Raw genomic sequence first — 17,214 nt, forward strand, 5'->3', positions numbered from 1 at the left:
TGAATTTGCTGGCATGTTTTAGTTTAAATCCCTAAATAACGATCGTTTTCATCATAGCTAGACTTTTGTTACCTAGACTTCAAGCCATAAACTATAAAAGTATTCCTGTGTTTTCGTTTAAACTTGAACTATTTTTGGTTCATGACACCATATACACAACCGTGAGTCATGTATATGAAAATGGTTTAACTTTGGACAAAAAATCATAATGTAAAATATTTTATCTGATCAGCCTCAAGTGTTTTCTTGTGCAGAATAGAAAGTTCGACATGAGACTTTCTTATCTGATGATTTAATCTCTTAATTAGATTGGATTCTCTCTCATGTTATAAGTGATAATTGATGATTATGTTGAAAGTGAGATTAGAAAAATGATTACTTGGTTAGATTAAGGTGTAATGTATATACAAGAGTGAAGCAACCAGTGTACTATAAGAGAAAACTCGTGAAAGTGGGGTAGCCTTGTACTCCATCTTTCATTGACATATTATGCTTTATTCAAAATGCTATGATCCCATTTGAGTACAAAAGGAAGCTTAAACTGGTACAATTTCACAGCACTCGATAATTGTAATGTTTGTTTGAAGAGAGTACAATTGATTAATTATGAAGTAGACCAACATGCGTACATAATTGATATAGCTTGATCAGCATATACACTGTTGTTGCTGTTTGAACTTTACGTGCTCTCTCTCTCTCTTTCACACACTTGCATGCTGTCCTCTGGTTTCAAATGGAAGCTTTAGGAGTAATGGGGATTTTCCAAATGGTCTTGAACTTTTTTCTCCTAATATGTGTTGCTTTTTGCGCACGATTTGACCAAGGAAGTTTTGTTGAAGGAGTCGGGGAAAGCAATCCCAAGAACGGTTCTCTCACTAGTACACATCCATGCACTCATATTTAAGCTTTCTGCATAATTGCTATTTTCAGAATGTCAGATTTAAGCTGAGTGAAACCAAGACATGTGTATGATGCAAAAAGATGACAACGGTTCCGCCTAACACCCATAATAATTACCTCGTGAAAGGTTTTATGTTTTCTGTTTCATCATTTATAGTATAGCTTCAAAAATATCTACAGCCAAAAAGCAAAATCTAACAACACACAATTATAAACAACTTGTAATTCTCATGACTCTACTAACCACACGAGTGATGGAGGAGAGAAAAGAATAAACAAAGGAATTATCATTAATTGAAGGAAATGGGAAAAGATATTAAAGGAGGAGGATACACTTTTTCATTTCATACAGATAAATGTAGATTTATCTTCATTATATTATTCATACCTACAACTACCCTTTTTAATTTTTTTTATTTATTTATAACACATTTACGGACCAAATATAAGCATTTATTCATATTATGGCTTGATGTACCTCAAGTACATATTTACATTTATAAATTCTTTTTGCTGATAAAAGTAAAATGTGCATTTACATTTTTTTTCATCTACTGATACGGTTGCACAGACGAAGATTAAGTAGTTATCTTATCCCAACAAAAAAAAAAAACAGTAAGCAGCAATGTAAATTAATATATGCGTGTATGCGCATTAAGTTTACGCGTTTAATTTCATCGGTTACATCATATACATACAAGATGCAAACTGGTTTCTTTAGAGAAACTGTACGCGATTTCTGACAGTATTAAGAGCTACGTACGTAAAATCAAGTCAGATTTTGTTTCCACATTTTTCATACATACATATACATGTACGTACGTGTATATATATATATATATATATATATATATATATATATATATATATATATATATATATATATATATATATATATATATAATTCTTTTGTTTGTAATAAATATGTTATTGTTACTGGATGCATGTTTTTTTTCTCTCTTTAACTATCTAAATGGAAACAAATGAAAAGGCTAAATAGTGTATACCTTATTTGGAGTTATGATATTAAAAGCACGTGCTTGTAACAACTTGTATGCCAAATGCCTTTTCTTTTACGAAATAAAAGGACGCTAAGGTTTTCTCAAACTGCACTCAAAACCACAAAAATAATATGCATTAATCACTTCTAAAATGCCACATTTTAACAAGGTTTTACATTAAATCGCCTACTAATTGTATTGTGGACACGAATGCTTTATGTGAAAATTTATAATAAAAAGTCTTATTTATTTTATGCAATCAATCACATTCATTTCTGAAAATTATATATTCCTAATAATATTGTAATAACAATTTTTTAGTATATTTAAAAAGGTGTTTGGTTTCATTTAACTGTTTCTCAATATATTTTTAAATTTCAAATAAATAAACATAAAATTTATAAGTGTAAAATATTAAATAACTTTTCATATTTCTATGAAAATAGTACTGTTTTCGATTCTTCACAGGGAGAATTAAAAATGATTAAAACATAGAATCTCTTAAAATAATTTGTTGAGAATAAAATATAACCTTCAAAATGTATGTTTCTTAAAACTATTACACAACTTTACCTTCAAATTAAAGCGTTAAGTTTTAACTTTAAAGATAAAAATACTAAAAGAAATGAGACAAGAAAAACAACTTTTGAAGCCCTGGTCCAATGACTGCATTCCTGGACAAGTTAATCTCTCATGCATGCAAGTAACCATGCATGCTTACCACCCAGCTTTGATAGAGACAAAAAGCAGTGAAGAAATCATAGTCCTCTATTTATTAAAATGGTATAAAATAACAACAACAAAAAAATTAAGATGTATTATGATGAAGTGAAGAAAAAAAAGTTAAGAGGAAGATAAAGATGTTATTAGAGGAGGGAAAAGAAAAGTGTGTATATATATATATATATATATATATATATATATAGTGAGGGGAAATAGAAAATCCTATATTGGTTCATCTTTGTAGCCTCTTTAACAGCATATTGATGAAGGCATGGAAGTGATAGAAGCATGGTTGTAACACAGAAAGTGAAAAAGTGAGAAAAATGTTTTGGAATCTGCAGTTGTTCTGATGATGAAAAGGAAGCAACATGAAATGTGAAGCAGAGTAGACAGTAATATATATCACAAGATCCAAGATAAAATTAAAGAGACTCAGTAGTTGCAGCGAGTTGGGTTTTTAAAGGCTCCTTTAAAGGTGTCATCAAAGAAAAAAGCCAAAAATTTACATGGTGGTCCCAATTCTAAGGTTTTTAAAGTAACAAAGAAAATGGGAAGCAATAAAGACGAAGCAGTTACATTTATGGATATGCGATTTTTTTTTCTTACACCACTTATCACTGCCATGTGAAGTTTGGTGTGCTGCATTACCCTCCACTTAATTCTTTTATATATATATATTACCTTTGCTCAGCTTTGCAATTAATTACTGCACCCTCATAAAGCTTCCATAAAAGTAAAAAAGTAAACACAGACAAACCTAAATTATGAACTGTGTTCTTCACCAGAAAACTCATGTTATGTTAGTAAATCTATATTTTGATTCTGAGAAACCTTGTTCCTTCTAGTTCTGTTGAAAGGGTTATGTTATGGATCAAGATAAATAATATTATTGTTATTGTAATTAATATGATTTAAGTCATACATGTTATACTCTTTGTCAAAGAAATTAATTTTAATGTTTGAATATTAAATTAGAAAACTTGATGTGATTAAATAATTGATTAATTATAAATGAAATATTATTATATTATTTTGTTAGCACTAAAAATATAAATAACGTGAAAATGAAATATCAGAAAATATTTTAGCTATGATAAAAGCTTTGGACTTGGTCAAAGTTTTGTTTCAATTTTGATCATGAAGAAAGTCCGTATACTTGGTGCAGACCTACATAATTATCATACTATAATTTTACAAATCGTTTTCTTATATATTAGAGTAGTACATGTTCATATTGTACTTTATTATATTTACTAAAAAAAACTTACAGATTGTATAATTTTTTGTTTCCAGATTGTATTGTTTAATTTGTGCAACACTAAACCATTTCTGCTAACTCTAATGTTTTGAATAATTTTCGAAAGAAAAATTGAGTTTCAACTCATTAGTTCTAGAGAATTTCCCTCAACTTAGTACACTCAAGTGAATATATAGGTTTAGTTTTGAGACATGGTTGAAGTTATGAAATTAATCATATCATCTTGCTTAATAATAATGACAATTTAAATATTTGGTCAAGTTACTGCCTCTAGACTTGCATACAAGTGATATCACTAATTTCACACTAATTAAGAATGTTATCTGTTAAAAATTCTTATATTACATGAGAATTTTTTTACAAATTTATTAAAGAAATTTTCAAAAAAATATATTTTTTTGTCATTTTTTTAAATCTTAATTGACAGGTAATTCTTTCGTGGATATTTATTTTCTATCAAATTATAAAATTCGTAAGTATTTTTTGCAAAATTTGTTGCAAAAAATGTTTTATATAAAATATTTTGCAAAAAAATTGGTAGTAATTTTTTGTAAATATTTTTTCACAACAAAATTTGTACGTATTTCCTATAAAAAATTTTCAAAACAAAATTGGTAGGAAATATGAGTTTTTTTAGTAGTGATTAGTTAAATTTATTTATTATTCTTGATTTCATAAAATAAAACATGTATTTTCTAAATTACCCTAGTATTTGTCGTTATGACTTCCATGCTTAAATAAGATTGGTAGATGAAATTTTCTTATATTTAAGTAAAATGACCATTTTTTATACGGAAATTCACAAGAATAATTGTAATTTAAAAATCTTTTAACAAATACCATTTATAATTTTTTTTTAGTTTAGTCAAACAACCATGTTTCAATTTATTTATTTTTAAATAAAATTAAGAAGCACAAAAAGAAAAGATATGTTTATTATGGTTTGTCTCTATCACTAAGTTTAGGTCAAGTTATTGGCAAACCTAAAGTTTCACAAAGTCACATTACCAGTCCAACTCAATTTTTCATTTAATTACCTCCAACTCCAAGTCATACATATTTCAAGTAGTGTTTACAATAAACAAATCTTTACAAACTCAATTCTCATTCCAATTATATATATAAAAAAAAATATAACAACCTAAAACCTAAATCCTAAATTCTAAATCTTAAAATATCAATTAAAAAAATCTTAGATCGGAAAATAACATTAATAAAGATTAAATAAACGATAATAAATTTTGATATTCCTAAATTTTTAATAATTATTTAAATTTTAATTATACTTTTTTGTTTGATGGTATAATTGAAGTATTTTATTCAGAAAAAACAATTAAAATTCATTAAATTTGAATTAGTTTTTTCAAATAAAACATTTAAAAAATAAAACAATTTAATGTGAGATTAGTTAAAATGTAATATATTTAAATATTTCAAAAGTTATGAATTTGTTTTATCAAATAGAAGATAAAGGATTTTTAGAGCCACATATCTATGTGCTTTAAGCACTAGAGTTGTCAAAACAGTAACTCAATCTGGTCGATCCACCACGAGTTGATTATTTAGTGAGTCAACCTAACTTGGCTCATTTATTAGCGAGTCAAAAAAATTCCGAATCCGGTTTGACCCACTATGGGTTGGTGGGTTAAACGAGTTGGCTCACAGACTCACTTAATTAAAAAACATACAATTATTTTATTTTTTTTCAGTCAAAACTAAATTATAATTCTAATTAAAATCTAAATAAATTTCAAAACATTCCAAATACAAATTAAAATCACAAAAATACAAACTATCTATGTGTTAACTAAAAAAGACAACCTAATCTGATCCAAATGCAAACTCCAACTTAACCAAAAACACTAATGTAATCCTTTATTTATAGGTTCAAACACGAGTGAGCTGGGTTCTAGGTGAGTCAGGTCAAAAATCAACCTGTATTGAAATTTATAAAAAAATTTCAACCCAACCATGTCCAAACTCGTGATGAACCGAGTTGGCCCGCAAGTTCCAATCCATTTTGACAGTTTTATTAAGCATAAGAATATACATCAATGTCTATATCATCAATGCAACCAAAGTATATTTTTCTCAATTTCTTCACATATGGTGGACAATCTTTAAATAAAATCTTCAGTGGTTTCCATTGAATTGCATGTCATCCTGTATCAAAGGAACTTGTTGGTTATATTTATGGGATTCTATGTTGCTTTTACATTGGATGTTGATTTGACTAACATACAAATGAAAGTATTTTAAATCAGTTTTTTATAATTCATATAATTTTCTTACACCACTTCTAAATAGCAAGATGTAGACTTACGTATTTTCCTATAACAAAATTCCTCAGTTTAGAACTGGGTAAAAGCACCTAACTTCATTTTCGTGTATAAAGCTGCATTTATTTACCAAATGTTCTGTATTTTTCTAACATCGATTGTTTATAAAAACTATAAACAATGTGTTATATAATTTATATTTTGAAATAATGCAGTCTTTGAAAACCTGTTTGCCAACTTATTATTTATTTCAATCAAATTCAGCTTGCAAAAAATCATGCGTATAATGACCATCTATTAACCATAATAGTTTGAGAATGCATATAAATTAAATTCTACTATAATTGTATTAATAAAAATTTCAAGCATAATTCATTTAATTTTATTCAAAGGGAAAAAATTTCTTAGAAATTCATTTATGTTCTGAAAATATAAATTTAATTTCTAATCATTGTCTATTCATTAGCAGTTACCATATTTAATTAGTTGTTTTTTAAAATAAAATAAATTGTCAGAAATAAAAACATAGTCTGGTAATAATTTTATAATTTTTAAGAAGATAAAAAGACAATTTGAATATACATTTATCTTTCAGATATTCAAAAAATGTCTTTTAAAAATAAAATTATGAAGGAATTAAAGACTCTAAAACCAACAACACACCTTAAATATAATGATTAATCTTAACTATATTATTTCAATGCATTTAAACTCCAAACAAAACATAAATTTATCTTAACTGAATAAATAAGTTTAACTTTTCTTTTTATTATTATAATTATATATTAATAATGATAATAAAGAAATGAAGTGTATATAACAGAAAAAATGTGATTTTGTAGTACTATAAGCATATATATTCTTGTTTTACTATTTTTGTGTAGCATTGAAATACTTCTTCCGTCTAAGAAATTGACCATAATCCATTTAGAGTTACATACAGTTCCATATAGGTAAGTTTAGGGATGACAAAAATACTCGCGGATATCCGCGGATAAAATTCGCGGCGGATAATGGGTAGCGGGTATTTTAATATCTGCTTATAAACGGGTCGGGTACGAGTATCATACTATCCGTACCCGCAGGTAACTGTTACCCGCAAAAAATTAAAATTAAAATTTAATTTATATTTTATTAAGTTAAATTTAATTAAAATTAAAATTAACAGTATATTTTATTATGTCAAATTTAATTATAATTATAATTTAATTTAATTTATATTTTATTTTTATAACTTTATATTAAAAAATTTATAAAATATTTTTTTTTAAATATTTGCGGGTATCGGGTATCCACGAATACCCGCGGAATTAGAAAATACCCACAGGTAATTTTTAAGCAGATACCCATCGAGTAAACGAGCGGATAGCGGATGGAGTTTTTTTTTACGGATCGAATTGCGAGTAGGCACTATCTGTACCCGACTCGACCCGTTGCCATCCCTAAGTAAGTTGCATACAGTTTGTAGGGATGCAGATAAGAAGAGTACTCTTTGCCTACAAACAAATTTTCATTGTTGATTTTCATGAACAATTCTTTCTTTTCTTCTTCAAATTATATCAATTTTTTTCTTAGAGAGAAGGCGAAACATAAAACCTCAAATAACTTTTTTCCGAGTCCGTTAACCATTCTGTATTCAGTTTCCCATGTTTTTATTTATGTATTTAAACAAGTAACGAGTGAGATTTTAAATACTTCATTTTTTTTTTGTTATTTATTTATTTATTGGCGGTTCTTGGTTACCAAATACAAAGTGTGATTTGTAAATTGTCTAGAATATTTAATTTGTTTCTGGATTAATGAACTCATTCAAACATCCCACTTTTAAAACATTGACAATTTAGTTATTGCAAAATGTATTTTTTATATCTTAAAATGATCATTTGGAGTATTTCTTTTTTTTTTTTATATTTCAGAATAGGATTTTGAAAATATAAAAATAGTTTCAAAATGAATGTGCACGCAGGACTAATTTGGTGTTTTAAAATTTTTTTAAATAAAAAACATGTTGTTTTACATTTTTTTTCTGCATAAGGTTGAGAATTGGACCGGTGATTTGATTAAAAATTGAAAAAGGAAAATAAGTAAGAAAAATAAAAAACCAACGGAAAAAAGCCCCCGGCGAGGATCGAACTCGCGACCTTTCGCTTACGAAGCGAACGCACTACCACTATGCTACGGAGGCTGATTGATATGTGAAAGTTGTATTAAATATTTACCAAATAAAGCATAAGCACATCGATTTATTTGTCTTTCTCAGTCTATAGCCATTATCTTCTAATTTCTCTACTACCTATCTTTTTCATTAATTAATTTTATGTTTTCATTAACCGTTCAACTCCGGAGAAAGCTTTCAGCATTAGTTATTTTCAGTTCTAACCATTATGTACAAAATTCAGTGAAGTTTATTCTATGCCTACATTTTGCATATATGTCTTTGAATTGATGACTATGGACTATTGAATGTGACAAACAAGTGCAATCAGGAACAGTATTCTGATTTCCATGGCTCGGAATATGGTACATCAGTTACTTTCTACAAGAATGTAGCAGATTTTATAGTAAAAAAGAGTTGGACATTACTTCCTTTTGTTGGCCTAGGATATGAATTCTTCAAGAGACATGTGCATGGCATCTCTTAGTAGTTTTCTCCATTTTCATTGAGGTTTGAAACTTATAATATTTTTCTCCACTTTCTGGCCTTACAGAAGACAAACTCAATATCAAGGCCAAAGTTATAGCTGACACACAAGTTCCACCATCAATTTTTGAGAATACTTATGATGTAAATCCGTGTTAAAGTTACTTGCTTCACAGATTCGCAAAAACAATCAAAGCTCTTAAGCCTTAAACTTTCATGGGTTGATACAAAAAAATTATTTGTAAATGAACAGATGAAATGAACTACTTTCCAAATAGCTTGCTGTGCCTACTGTACGTCACTCGCAAACATTCATCAATCACAAACTCATCAATTAAGTCCTTAAATATCTGTCTCTCAACATCCAACACAACTCCTGGTAATTCACCGGGGAAACTTGTCCAGTTTTCTGAGTGACGCATCACATCTTCCCCTAGCATACTTTTCATATCATCCCCTTCATCTTTGCAATCTGGTTTCACATATTTAAGTTTTTGTATCTCAAAGCATAGTTCTTTAAGAAGCTTTTGTGCAGTGACGAATTTCCTTGTAAGTCCACTAGGCTTGAACCATGGCTCTCGAGAAGAGCCTAGCTTAGTACCAAGAATCTCATTCACAGTATCAAAGATGAGTTTCCTGTGCCACTTCTCTGTATTTAGCTTCCCGTAAGCAACTTTTTCATCGCTGCCCCCTTGTTTTGAAAGCAAACTACTTAACTTGGTTTGTTCCAACACAAGGAATAACTCGGGGTTAATGGGATGACCTGAAGAGTGATGTTGAAATGTTAGCAACTCAGAACTCAAAGCTCTCAGAAGTAGACCTGAAGCCAATAGTATTTCAGCAATGTATCTGTGGTCTGAGTTTGTATTTTCACAAAGGGAAGCTATGTAATCGATTCTAGTTTCATCATGACTAGAGTTTAGCTGTCTAAGCTTTTGAATAAGGTGACCTATGCTTTGCAATTTCTTGTGGTTGATCTCTCTATATCTTGTATTGTTAATGAAGAGGCCTTCTGCAGGGCTCCACTGATCTGTATGATAATTTTCTTTAGACTCTTGAGCGTTTTCAACTGCAGAATGTGAGCTTATAGGTTAATATTCTATAGGAACGAACAAATCTTGCAAATTATATATTAGACTATTACATGTGAAATATACACATTAAAATTTCTTTCTCTAGTGAATACTTGCTTCTATTTTTTCAGAAAATTAAGACTATGCCAGGAAGAACATAAAGCCTAAGGCACCTTGAATGTGATGCTCATCGCAGTTGCCTTTGAAAAAATTTGACATGTAAACCATTTTAACGTTACTAAATAAGGATGGCTACGAAGCAGAAAAATCAATGGCTCAAAGGAGTACAGTTATGCATCATAATCATATATATTTATGTGACAAATTGCTTTGACGTCTTTGTAGGATATAAGCATGGTCAACTCTAGTTGTGGTCAATCCATCATAAAAAAAGGATTTTCAATACATGAGGTAGCCTTTTTCAGGTAGAAAACGACTAAAACCTCTTTTAAACATAAAGTTGTAATCAATCTTGAGAATGAACTGACTGACAAAGCCAAGAATTTGTCTTTTTAATCTGACTATAAACCTCAGTTTTTTTATTGTGATTTGGAAGACAAAAATATTACCTTTACGAGAATAGGATATATCCTTTACTGGGGATGGCATACCGAATTTGTATACTGAGACATCGACAACTGATCCAAGACTTGGATGACCTGAGGCGTGTGTTGTAAGTTCTGCTATTGACTTATCCTCATCCCACCTCATAGTTGATTTCTGCAAAATTAAGTAAAAATTACATATCGACTGATAATTGGAATATATTACTCCTAACAGTTTTAATTTTCTCATTGAATTAATCAGAAAGATGGAATGAAAAGAGATCATCGTAGTTCTAACCTTATGCATGGATCCTGAAACCAAATGCTCAGCAGCCTTCCTAGATGGGCATTGGCTATCAACAACTTCAGCAGATTGTAAATTGCTGGTAACTTCAATATCCATCTTTGAGTCGAAAGAGATACTGTCTGATTGCAGAGATACTTCATCCCACTGGCTACTTAAACTTCTTAGTTCATTGCTAGTCTCACTGAGTCTGTCATTACTGCTATGTGAATTAGGGACTTTAGGTCTCAGTTTTTGACTGGGAGAATCTGAGTCTGTTGTCTGCTTACAGAACTGCCTTCTGGGATTATTTGAATCTGATGATGGGGTAAGAAGGCAAGATTGCTTCTCCGATGCTGACTTCTTTTGTTGCATTCTTGGGCTAGCAGATCTTGAACTCTTTACTGAGCTTGGGCCATTTTCTTTTGGAAATTGTGTAGACCTTGGTAGGGATTGTGTTGATTTTATAGTCTTGATACTATTTGCTTTCTTTTCACTAAAACTGGTAGAAGTATCCTTGGGACTGTTTCTAGGAGATTGATCTTTTGCTATTTGACTGGAAGGTATCCCCTTTTTACCATGTTCATGTACACCACCACTCTGAAGTTTGTGGGAATCAGAAAGTTCATGAATTGGAAAGACTGAAGAAGCAAAAGGTCCAGTTTTTTCAACAATTTTTGCTGGTTTCATGATCACTATTGGTGACTCTACAGCCATTGTAGAATCGGATTCCCAGGCTGTTTCCTGCCTCGTAGAATGCTTAATTGAGGTCGATTTTAGTTCATAGTCTCTTTTATTTCGAACAACATTTGAAGCTTGTTCTTCTTTTCTGGTCTCTAACAGACCCTTTACTTGCATTGTTTCCAATATCTGTTTGAGTGCTCTGAGATCCCTTCCAGATTGTTTAAATTCAAGATCCTTTAATCTATTCTCAATCTCACTATAAACTGAAGGAAATGAATCTGGTGTTCTTGATGTAGGTTTTATGACCCTGGATGTTAGTTTCTCAGAGATTTGGTTCCCATCCTGCTGCTTCCAAGGTGCAGGTTCAATGGGAAACCTTGTATTCAATATTGGTTTCACAACCAAATCAGGATTCTTCCACCGTGGAGAAGTCATCTCTTTCTCTTTCAATGGGACTTCAGGGAAATTAGCAACCGGAAGTGGTGTAACGAATCCATTTTTCCCAAACTGATCATTGCCTTGAGTTGAGTCAGTTTCACTCAAACTTGACTTGGTATCACTAACCACATAGGATTCTGGCAATGCTTCCAAGCCCATTAACTTTGCTACAATACTAGGTGGCCGTCTCTGTGATGCTGAACGCTGTTGTAGACTAGAAATGCCATCAACTGAGGTGGAGGAGTCACCTGCATTGAAATTTCTTGAGAGGTTACTGAGTTTTGAATCAGAGCCGTTTGCGCGCCATGAACCTTCCCTACTGTCCAGTGAAAGTCTAGGAAGCTCTTTTAGTTTTTGTTGGCATTTCAAGGTATCATTCGAGTCAAAAGATATCTCACTTGTTGCTCTTCCATCATAAGAAAACCGAGGAGCATCCTTTGAAATGGAATGCCAATGTCCATCTTTTACTTCATTTGATAATCTAGGAAGTTCTTTAGCTTCAACATAATGCCGAGGTGTTTCTCTAAGTATAGCAAGGACTCGCAGTGACTCCTTTAGATCAATAGGAGTTTGCTTTCTATCGACAGATTTAGACAGCTGAAATTGTCTAGGGTAATCCCTTTCTTTGCACAGTCCTCTGGCTTCCCTATATATACACTCCTTCACCACATCCCTCAGATCAAGGGATGAACATCCTAAATGGGGAGAGGTACTTGCTTGGTTCATAACTGGGTCTCTCATAGGAGTTTCAGGAAAACCAATCCTTTCAAAGGGAGCATCTGCTTCAGCTTTATAGTCCAAAGAGGACATTGATGATGAACAAGAAGAGAATGAGGTTCTTGAAGATTCAGCTGAAATTTTATGCTTATTACTCATATCCCTCATATCCTGCAACAAACTCACCAAATGGCCGAAGTTTAGTTCCATTCAATTAGGCGCACTTCAGATAAGATGGTAGTTTCAGCACATTGCAGACTAGGGTAAAAACAGAATTTAAGCCACTAAATTAGGAAGAAACAAACAAAATCAGCAAATCCTGAAACGATTTTCAGGAAGATAACAACCAATTCTCAGCTTTTTTTACATCTGACACTAGTAGATAGTACAAATTTTGATCTGGTAGCATAACTTCCATTCCTCAAATTAAAATATTATTCAAGAAATTTTGAAGCGTAAAACGGTATATAATTTGTGAAACATGTAAAGGAAGGTTCTTACAGCTGTTGATTGCGGCTGGTGTATGATATTAGAACCTCTTTCCAGACTGGCATAATTGAAGAGGGAATTACCTAAGACGAAAACAGAAACGTTAGATTTGAACACTCTAATGAAATAGATAAACAAGGCCAAGAACCAACCCGGAGTGGTTCAAAGGTCATGAGCTAATTATTTTATGCAGACCTAATTTACTAATATGTACAAAGAGTGGAATGAACTTCAAAGGGACCAACACAAACAAAACAAAAAAGAGTTGAAACCTAGGACTACGACATGAGACTAATATCCTTGTGACAAATCAACCATTAAGAAACAGCACTGGTGATAAAACCGATGAAAGGAAAACAGAAAGAAAAAAAAAATGATGAACTTATGAAAGCCACAATGACATAAACTAAATTTATAGAAACACGTGACTAGCAACTACCAAAGGATTACCTGGATGAAGCCTCTTCCGGGTAATATGGGGAGAGGAAATAATGTGATGACGATCAAAGAGTTGGAAAATCCCAGTCATGCATCCTATCTGCTTTTTTAAATCTGGGTTGTCATCTGCTAAAGAATGCAAGAACTTTGCTGCCATATCTACCTCTTCTCGAATTAAACTCAACCTCTCAACTACCACAATCAATTACAATTACTCCATCTTCATAAAAGCTTAATGATTTGTACTCCAAATCTACCCAACACTACGAAGTGCAAACGAAGCATGCAGGGTCAGTTAAGCAACAATTAGTATAACACAGAATCCAGTAATTCACAGAATCCAGTAATTCAGACAGCTCAAAGGGTCCTTAGTCCTTATCATCTAAAAAATCAATCCTTTGCTCTCTAAACTTTAGTCCAGACACAGTTGATAAGACACCTACAAGTCAATCCAGCAAGTCTCCTCGTCTATGTTGTGCAGTTCCATATGCAGCATTCACAAAGAGGTTGAGTTCCATCGTAGCTACACATAAACAATGCAATTTCCAAATTACAGGGCCACAGTAAATATTTCATGCAAAATATTCTCTAGTTGATTTCATCAAATAATATAGATTTGGTTCCTTACAAAATATAGACGAAATTTTGCCGACAGTACCGTCTTTCCTAAAATTTTTTAGGACTTGTAATATCATTTGGGTATTGGTTTTACCAAAAAATAAAGAAACGGGCAACAAAAAAGAGACAATGCTCCTTAAATTTGCAGAAAAAAAAAAAAGCGCAGTGGAACAAATTCACACACAGTAGCTTGAACCACCTCAATGAAAGTTCCAATATACAGTGCAAATGAATTTATGCAGATCCAAGAAGATTGTCTTAAAGTTTCTCCTGAGAGAACAATTACAGAATCGTGCAAATGGGCACCCAATCTGGTCAGAGCTGGGTCAGAAAGTCCATGTCTTTTGTTTTGGTTATATATTATATATAGCATTTTCATTGTAAGAAAGACAACAAAATTGAGAAAAGTTTAGTGGGTCAATTCACTTGTCCTCCACACTGAGATACGACTAGCCATTTTTGTTTCTCTTCCCCGACAAATTAGGTTATGGGACCATTTGTGTAAAAAAAAAATATATTTAAAGAGTTTGAACTAAATACATTTTTTAAAAATATAAAACGAGTTTAATTTCATAACACATTGTTTCTTAACAAATTGTGTGTTTTAACTTCGCCAGTCTTAAATAGCTTGATGTGAGCTTGTCGAAAAGAGTAAATTCAAATTTAACTAAAAAATTTCACGTTAAAAAAACTATTTTTTCGATTCGTTTAAATTATTTTGTCCTATAGTTGAGTTTTTTACTAGTTCAATTATGTAAAAATTAAACTTTCTGATATTGTGTTTGTTGCTGATCTAATATGTACCATTCCACCTGCATATATCAATATTGGTAATTTTATTCGTTAGTGAAAGCACATAAAGTCTATTTCTAAGAAACATTTGATGTCATAAAAAAATGTTTCAATGGAAAAAAAAAAGTTAAATGCTATATCTTACATCTAGACTAAGATACCAATAAAGATATTTTCTTAAAAATGTATTTATCACTCTTCTAAATCATACTATTAAAACTTTGATCTTCAATTCAAACCAAATGGTGTTTTGGAATATCAAGCTGTATTTTAGTGAGATTCATTAAACATATCACTCCACTAACTGTAAAATTCTTATAAAATTACTCACAAGTATCCAACTAAGAAGTTGTGGTATTGAGTTTTAGCGTAACAACAAAATGTTAGGTGAGTGACTTAAAAAGGGAGTGATGTTTTAAGTTGATTATGGAGCTAGTAGGATTCTGCTAACGTGAAGGAACTGATATGTAATAACCACAATAATATTTTAATCATAATCATTAAATATATTGTGGCGTAGTAATTTATTCCCAACATCTAAAGCTTGGACTTTCTTTCTAATAATGTCAGCAAATATTGTTTAATGCGAAGTCTCAATTCTTTCAAACGACAAAAGGTTAGTTTTCCAATCATGAAGAAAAAATTAAAACCCCTTTTTCTCCGAGGTTGCACCAAGCAAGGAGTGAAAGTGCCGCACGTGCGGGACATTTCTTTTGTGTTTGTGTCAATTCAAGAGTTGGTTTGACCAACTCCAATAAATGACAACTTTTATAAGTTAACACAAAGTGATTAATATAGTGTTTTACAATTAACTTCTTCATTGTCGCTTGTTCACAAAACGGTAATAGCCTTGACTTTGAATTAATTAGCGTCCTTTTGTCTCACACTAAATAGATCTCTTGTTATGTGATCAAATAAGGTGAACAATGAGGGATAACTTGGAAAAAAAATACTAAAAAAGAATACTTTTGATAGCAAGAAAAGATGATTTATGTGAGTTTTGTTGATTTGACTTGATTGTACAAGTTGATCGAATTTCCAAACACATTGAATGAGTTAATGGCATGTGCATGCAGGCAATGAAGATGATCACAGAGATTGCATTGATTTATCTGCGGTGCTAGTTGATTGAGTAGGGTGGAGAAATTGAAAGTGACGGTGATTATAAATATGGTGACAGAAAAATTAAGATAGAGGATGAATGGAACCCCACGTCCATAAACACCAACTAACCTATCATAATCATAACGACCCCATCTTCCACCAAACATTTATTACCTTTCTTGTAAGACCTTGTTCCACCACCCATACTCATCTCTACACTCTACACACCCACTCTTCAACCAAGGAAACAATTATAACCAAACCTGCAATTACTCATGTTTGCCTTCTCAAGGGGAAAGTCCAACATTATTTTCTTTTTCTCTTGCAAGGGTCTCAAATATCTTTTTCCATCTCAAGAGAAAATTAATTTACAATATATAAATTAGTAAAAATCTTCCTTTACAAACTAATTTTGTAAAATTAAATTAAACATAATATCAAAACCATGAGTTAGAGTATATTCTAATAAAATTTGTAAGTTATTGAATCTATTATTCTTATGTTATTAACTATTAGTGAAAGTCTATCCTAATACAATTTGTAGACTGAGTTTATTATTCCATGTGTTATCAAGTTACTATTAAACTAATCAATAATGACTAATCTCACACATATGTATATGTCTTGTCACAAAATAAATGTGTTAAAAATTCCATATCAACTAGAATAAAATTATTTTATAAGATTAAATTAAACTTAAAATCTAGTTCCTAACAAAGTAAAACAAGATTTGGATACTTTTCTTAACGGTCTAGTTTCCTTTTTCCTACCACGAGATTTGTCAAAGTCAGTGAGTCAAAGAGTAATTTGGCTTGTGGTACTTTCAAATGGTGAAGGTTAAATATAAACTCTGTTACATGAATCCTCTCTGCTGTATTTACAAGAGCAAGTGAAAATTTCTCCCAGTGAAAGGAGAATGTCATGCTTTTGTTTTGATGGAAATTTTATATTTAGCTTGATTTTAGAAACTGTTTGGGATTGTATAGAAGTTACACAAAGATGTTACGGATTGACAGTGGGGGCAGTAAAAGACAATGTAGCATTGTTTTGTTTTGGAACCATTCTATTTGGCAGTTTGTATTTTTTACAACGCAATTAATACTGAAAAATTCCTCATACAAGTCGCTACACAACAATGATATTACACCTCATCTACCCAGAAAATCCTCAGCTACGTCACTAGCTGCTTCAGTGCAGTAAAATAACGGTGCTAACCTTAAACATTATTACA

General features: G+C 31.1%; 1 protein-coding gene and 1 non-coding gene across 6 annotated transcripts; both read right to left on the reverse strand.

Annotated features, from left to right (window-relative positions):
• Nucleotides 1–8,274: 8,274 nt before the first annotated feature.
• TRNAT-CGU (transfer RNA threonine (anticodon CGU)) lies at nt 8,275–8,346 on the reverse strand. Its single transcript has one exon. It is a non-coding gene; the product is annotated as a tRNA-Thr (tRNA).
• A 457-nt stretch (nt 8,347–8,803) lies between these two features.
• Nucleotides 8,804–14,501, reverse strand: LOC114179158 (protein LONGIFOLIA 2-like). Of its 5 annotated transcripts, none has more exons than XM_028065394.2 (7): nt 14,287–14,501; nt 13,913–13,992; nt 13,482–13,732; nt 13,044–13,114; nt 10,719–12,713; nt 10,445–10,595; nt 8,804–9,871 (listed from the first exon to the last, which is right to left on the reverse strand). In XM_028065394.2, exons 3-7 carry the CDS (start codon nt 13,624–13,626, stop codon nt 9,066–9,068), a joined length of 3,168 nt encoding a protein of 1,055 aa, XP_027921195.1. In that variant the 5' UTR covers nt 13,627–13,732; nt 13,913–13,992; nt 14,287–14,501; the 3' UTR covers nt 8,804–9,065. The 5 variants fall into 5 exon arrangements, with proteins under 5 accessions (XP_027921195.1, XP_027921196.1, XP_085527677.1 ...); XM_028065395.2 differs by having other exon boundaries at nt 14,098–14,501; XM_085671551.1 differs by having other exon boundaries at nt 13,482–13,992.
• Nucleotides 14,502–17,214: the final 2,713 nt, after the last annotated feature.

This window comes from Vigna unguiculata, chromosome 3 (genome assembly GCF_037176805.1).
Source record: "Vigna unguiculata cultivar grain cowpea cultivar isolate G323 ecotype 2 chromosome 3, ASM3717680v1, whole genome shotgun sequence".
Classification (NCBI taxonomy): Eukaryota; Viridiplantae; Streptophyta; class Magnoliopsida; order Fabales; family Fabaceae; genus Vigna; species Vigna unguiculata.

Bases quoted from the DNA above. Each gene is read 5' to 3' on its own strand.
- LOC114179158 (XM_028065394.2), bottom strand. From the start codon at position 13,626: ATGGCAGCAAAGTTCTTGCATTCTTTAGCAGATGACAACCCAGATTTA. The intron at 12,714-13,043 runs GTAAGAACCTTC...AGTTTGTTGCAG, and splicing joins ACCAGCCGCAATCAACAGCT to GATATGAGGGATATGAGTAA. The intron at 9,872-10,444 runs GTAATATTTTTG...CACATTCTGCAG, and splicing joins TATATCCTATTCTCGTAAAG to TTGAAAACGCTCAAGAGTCT.